The 6521-nt window shown below is 30.2% G+C and overlaps 1 protein-coding gene across 1 annotated transcript; it reads left to right on the forward strand.

The window, feature by feature from the left end:
- Positions 1-459: 459 nt before the first annotated feature.
- LOC106074661 (dynein light chain roadblock-type 2-like) lies at positions 460-6230 on the forward strand. Its single transcript, XM_013235484.2, has 4 exons — positions 460-612; positions 1504-1582; positions 2139-2306; positions 3226-6230. Exons 1-4 carry the CDS (start codon positions 610-612, stop codon positions 3267-3269), a joined length of 294 nt encoding a protein of 97 aa, XP_013090938.1. The 5' UTR covers positions 460-609; the 3' UTR covers positions 3270-6230.
- The last annotated feature ends 291 nt before the right edge of the window (positions 6231-6521 follow it).

Here is a 6521-nt window from a genome sequence, read left to right on the forward strand (position 1 = left end):
TACGGTACTCAATTTTGTGTCTCTTTTAGTTTCTTTGTGCTTTCATGAGTTTACGGGTCTCAAACAGAGGATGCATATTCTAATATTGGACTAACCAAGGTTAAATAAGCATTTTGTTTCATGTAAAATCATCTTTTTTTTTTTGAAGTAACGTCTGTATTTTATAAGATAAGATAAAATGAATACGTTTCATTAATGATTAACCCTAATAAAAATTCGAATAAGTCTTGTTTGTTTCCCAATCTTACGCGATAATGGAAGATGTACGAGAAATACACCTCGATAAATCTATTCCCGATCTTTTCTATACTTTTGTAGTAAATATCATTATGACTCGTAACTAGTAAAACGTAGAACCAGTATAATTAATAATAAAATAAATTACTGTTTGTATTTAAAACGTAACGTTGTTTTTTGTTGCTAAGGTAATTGCTAATTGACGCATGCGCAGAACTTGATACCGGATGTGAATGAACTGTGTTACTGAATAGAACTCAGCTGCGCCTCGTAAAAGACAGAACAATAGACGAAGTCCGACGTAACTCACAATTCCAGATATCTGTCTATAGAATCTCTCTAGAGTCTAAATCTACATCTTAAGTTATTAAAATGGTAATACCTATTTTAAACGTAGATCTAAATCTTTTTAAACTAGATACTAGATCTATATTTAAATGATTTGATCTTTTTATCTGATTAAAAATGATAACAACAACATCCGATCGTAATCGACGTTATAATAAATAATAGATCTAGATCTAATATATAATTATTATATTTAATTTTAAATGGGTATTAGTTTACGTGACTAGATACGCAGAATCAGGGATTTATTATAATTTTACAAAATTACAAAATAAATAAACTTATCCTAGAGCTTAGAGCATGTTTGGTGTGTGTATTATTACAATTTAAAATTTATTATTTCAATTTTTAAATTATTATTCTCAACTAAATTTAATAACTTGTGTTGATGGTGTGTCATTGGATTGTTAGGATTGTAGCTTCAAACAGCTGAACTAGTAGTACAATTAGTACAATTAAAGTTTCTGAACCAATGTAGGCATATTATATTTTTAACGTACTAAATTTAAATAAATTGAACACACTTCTTTTTTTAAAGCAAAACTGCAATAACTTAGAATTAATAATAAAACAGATTCAATTGAAGATAATGATTTCATAGTAACAAAATGAAATTGAAACAAAAGCTAGCTGAAAAAAAAATCCTTTCAACTATCACCAATAAATTATGACAGAAAAAAATCATGTCATCATTCTACAGCACCAACTACTGAAGCTCTCTTTCCTAGTCATTACCTTGGAAACACACACTATCTTAACTAGTCTGTATATCTACACGTCAGTAACCAAGAGTATCCTTGGTTGTGTTAGACCTTAAGGCCCTTATGCTCGTCAGGTTATAAGAAATAGTGTATTCTGAATATGTTTGAATTCTTTGTGACTTCTTTTACTTATGAACATTGTTTTATATTTTTTTAGTCACAGGAAATTGATGACACAGTTAGGAGGATCCAGTCCCACAAAGGCGTCATGGGAGTTATCATTGTCAATGCTGATGGTAAATATGGATGTAAATGCTTAAGCTTAAACATATTGTATATCATTTGGATAGAATTATTTTTTATTGCTTACAAAAATCTTGCAGTTATTTTTTGTTACTTTTTTTTAATAAAGATATATAGTCCAATATAACACATATTACCCATTGTTTTTTATTTTTACAATAAGTAGTTGATGGTGTTTTAAAATCTTTGTTAATATGTTAGTTTTTCCTAGCATCATTTCATGTCTGCCTGTGGTCCTGTTAGGGCGTAGGCCAACAACTCGCTTCTGTCCCCACATTTTTCCCATGTTTCTTTGCATCTGCTTCCAAATCTCAGCACTATTTATTTCTGGGACTCTTCCACTTGCTTTGGGGGTACCAGGGAAGATGTTGGCCTATCCACTTTCAGCATCTATGAAGGATATCTTCAATGGGTTGCTGCTTTGTTCTTTGCTATTCTTGCTTTTGTTTTATCTAAATAGCCACAGCAATTCCTAGATGTTTTTTTTTATTTTATATTATGACAAAATGTTTCCTACATTAAAGTGCAGTTCACTGTTACCTTTTTCAGGAATACCACTGAAATCAACTTTAGACAACACCACATCTGTCCATTATGCCAGCCTAATACACAGCCTGGCCAAGAAAGCCCGTTCTGTAATTAAAGAAATTGACTCTACCAATGACCTGAAATTTCTTAGAGTCCGTTCCAAAAAGCATGAGATTCTTGTAGCACCTGGTGAGTTGTTTTACATGTTTGTTTTAGGTGTTCCCTTAAAAATGATTATGGCTTAGCTCAAATGTTTTGCAGTACAACAGGAAATCAAGTCGAGCATGGCTCAAACTCGTACCATTGACAACAGTCCAAAGCGCATTCCATTAAACTAGGCAGAGCAATTTTCTATATAAACGACTTGGTTGAAATGATATCTGAGTTAAAATAATGTTTATTTTAGTTTGGTTAATGTCTAAATCTTAAAATCTGGTCCTAAGAATAGGAGAACGAAACAATTATTGTATTATTTTCTATCTTTATTATTGCTACTTTATATTACCTCTTGACTTGTTTCATACTTTAAGTGTCCCTAAACCCAAAGTTGTCATATCACTAGAAACACCAAAGTAGTAACAATTAGATGGTACAAAGTATATTTATACAGTTCCACTTTAACATTTAAATTGATTATATTTGACTAGAAATATTTAAAAAAAAAAAAAATTTCTTCCTTTATTATTTATTTTTGCAATTTTATTTTTATGTACGAAAATAACTTTTGGATTAATTATTATTGGGAATGAAATTTGTAAAAAGAAAAAAAAAAATTAACTTGCAGTTTTTAATTTAAAATTGGGCAATGCGAGTTTTAAGAGTGTGTTTGTAAGACAGGATTGATGATGTGGAAGCAGATCTGCAACAGCTTGGGGTTAGGGTGTGGAGACGAAAGGCCCAGGGGAGATCTGAATGGAAGGATGTATTGAAGCAGGCCAGAGCCCTCCATGGGCTGTAGCGCCAATGGGATGGATGTTTGTAAGACAGACTTGTTAGCTCCCTTTATTTTTTTTAATTTGAGAATAATTAAAAATTTTTATGTGTTTAGGTTCAGAAAGAGATGTATCTGTTGTTTGTTTCTGATTGGTTGGAATGTTCTCTATTTCAGAACACAATTACTCCATGATTGTGATCCAAAAAGATGTCAACTGATATCTCCCGAGGCTGGTCTTATTCAACTTCTGTACAGTTAGATCTAGTAGTTATTGTTGGTCGCCACTTCCAGACTTGCCTCTTTGTTATTAAGTATTTTCTAATGGTGGAGGAATTATTTTTCTAACATGCATTTAGCTAAATTAGTATTTTGTTCAATTTTGTAACAATTTGCAATAATGTTACAGTATTCTGAATGTGAAAAACATAAATGTGTTTATATTATAGAAATAATATAACAAAAGGTGGAAAAACTCAGACAGCAGTACATTGGAAGCCAGACTGGATACACAAGTTGTCTTTTATTTGTATAATTATGTTTAAAGCAATTCGGTACGTAGGAGGGTCAACTTAAGATTTTTTTTAACTCACTAACATATCAGAAGTACAACTTGTCTCAAATGCTGCAAGTTAGGTCAGTATAGTTGATTCTGTACCAGATTTTTGTGGAAAGTTGTCAATTATTTTTGTATAATTTTGTAAATTTGTGGTTGTTTGTGTGGTATTATGATTTTGGATGTTAAAATGCAGTATGACTACACAAATGTCAGTGAAAGCATTTTAATTGTAACAAAAACTACTGAAGCAATATTTCATTTTACTTTGAAGTTTCATTTGTTCTGCTGTGATATTCATATTTAAGTCATTTATTTCCAGTGTTGAACAAAGCATTCCTACCCAGCTGTTTATGTCACAACCCATTGACTACATTAATTTCCTGTTTCATCCACAGTAGTACTAACTTGTATAGTGGTCACACGCTTCAGTCATGTTGGACATTTCAATAATGTGTTTATTGGCATTTATAAGAATATGCATTGTTTGGTTGTTTGACTTTATTATTTAGCAAGAATGAAAAAAAAAAACACCTTCATTTAGGTTGTCATGTTATCGAAGGAAATCTTTAATTCTGTGTTTCTGTAATGTTTAGGGGGCTGTGTTCAGAGAGCAGATTATTATGGTTGTATTTAACTAATTGAAATTTTCTGGCCCTCTTTTCCATTATGCTTGGTTTGTGTTTGTGCTAACATAGTCAAAGATGTTTACAGCATTAAGTTTTTTTATATATACTTATTTACTTTAAAATGAACAAATAACTGCCTACCAAACCTTTGTTCATTTTTTAGTTCAAGGTAGGTAAGTAAAAGGTAAACTAGTCAAAAGCATTTTTATTTTAAAAGTAAAAACATGAAAAAAGTGTGTAGCTTATTGTTTTGATGATCAATATAAAGCACAAAAACTCTTGATGATTTCCAGTTGTTTTGTTTTGTTTTTGTTTAAGTCATTTCAAATTATCAAGAATAGAAAAACATTTTCCATCAATTTAGATTTTGAATTTTGGTAATTTCATTTCAACCCCAAACCCAGGTTGTACATGTTCAGTTTATTTTTTTATGCAAGTCTGATTATTTGACATAATGTTTTCTGTATTTGTTTTTTTTTTTTAATCCTTGTGTTCAATTTACAAAATATTTGTTTAAATAGCTTCACTTTTGGTTCTTAATTCCTTTTCCATTCACAATATATTTTTTTAAACTTAAAAACTCTATATGAAGTTAAGTAGGTCCACACAAGACTTTGACATCAGAGACAGTAAACCACTGTCTGTGACACACAGAGTACTAGAAGACAGTGTTGTCATTACACTATTAACTGTAAATGAAGCTGTAAAATTTGAAGATGGTTTTGTATAACTTTTGTATCACCATTCAAAAAAATTGTAATGCATTTATAATATAAATTAAGTAGTGAGCATTCTTTCCTACGTTTTAAATTAGTTATTTTTGCACACGTATCTAATCTTATAAAGTACAGATGATCCTTTAAAAGAAGATAATTACTTAACAAGAATATCATCTTTTTTTTAATATAATTTTCAGGAACCATGGTGTCGATTTAAAAAAAAAAAATTTAACAATTTTCAAAATATAATTTTTATTTTTAAATTCTGAGTGCAATGTCAAATATTTTTGTACAGACTAATTTACTAGTATTTTGTAAAGTTTACATTTGCTCAAAGATATTAATTAATCATGGTGAAATTATTTCTAATTAAATTATTCAGATGGTTTGAGAAATTAATTTGGATGCAGCTCATCTAATTGCTCCTAGCTCTATTAAAATGTATATTAAAAGTCATTAAATTAGAGCACTAATTCTGGAATTATATAATTTTTTAAAAATAGAAATGTAATGCTTTGATACCTTAAATATGCAAGGCCAGCAGAATATTTTTTTTAGGAATGTTAATTTTTCTTTTGTTTTGATGTAACTTTTGTTCAGGTTGTTACTGTTCATTGACTATTCTTTTATCTGGTCATTTTAGGACTGTTATTTGAAATATGTGCAATGTGAAATGCAGCTATCAAATTTTATGTATTGTTTACTTGTGTGCAATTGTTAAGATAGAGAACATTGAACATCTGGAAGTCTGGGTTTAACTGTGTTGCTGGGCTATGTTTATACATATATTTAATATATACTCTTTACCCCTATGGTTGTTAAATTACTTTTTCCATAAGAATTTTTTTTTTGCTTGTTTCCCATCCTGCCCCCTTTCAACCCCTCTTTTTTTTTTTTTTTTTAATATATATATATATTTACATATATTCTTTCCGAGAGCCTAGATTTTTTTGATTTTTTTGGTCATTTACGAATGTGATTTAATTTTGTTGTTGGCAATATTTTGATAGATTCTTCAATCAATGTGACCAAGGAAACCACATAAGCACAAAAAGGTTGTTGGCCCTCCCTCTGATCAGTTGTCGGCCCTCCCTCTGATCAGTTGTCTATAACACTGCGAGTATTGGTGCTAGTTGTATGTGACTCACTATATTTTATATTTTCATTCTTAGGACACCACTGGTTTGTGCTGCCAACTTTGCAATGTTTTGTACTGTTGAATGGAATTCAGTTTTTCTATGGTCAAATGGTTTATTAAAAGTTTTTGAATCTATAATGTTCTGCTAGTTGGTGTTGTTAATTAGAATCTATTGTACTATTAAAATCTAATAACCTTGGGGTAAGCATTCGGCGTTCAATAGAAAATCTTGTCATTTCTATTGAAAAAAAAACATGTGACCAATAAGTACAGCATTGTTTGTGAAATCGGTATCATAACTTTCAAATTGATGTAGCTTTCAGGTATGAAAACCACTTTTTTGCTCGAGGTTCCAGGCTCTTACAACTTATACAGTTTAATGTCACATAAAATACTCGTCAATGTCTCAAGAGATGTGCAAACAGGATGTT

This window comes from Biomphalaria glabrata, chromosome 7 (assembly GCF_947242115.1).
Source record: "Biomphalaria glabrata chromosome 7, xgBioGlab47.1, whole genome shotgun sequence".
NCBI classification, from domain to species: domain Eukaryota; kingdom Metazoa; phylum Mollusca; class Gastropoda; family Planorbidae; genus Biomphalaria; species Biomphalaria glabrata.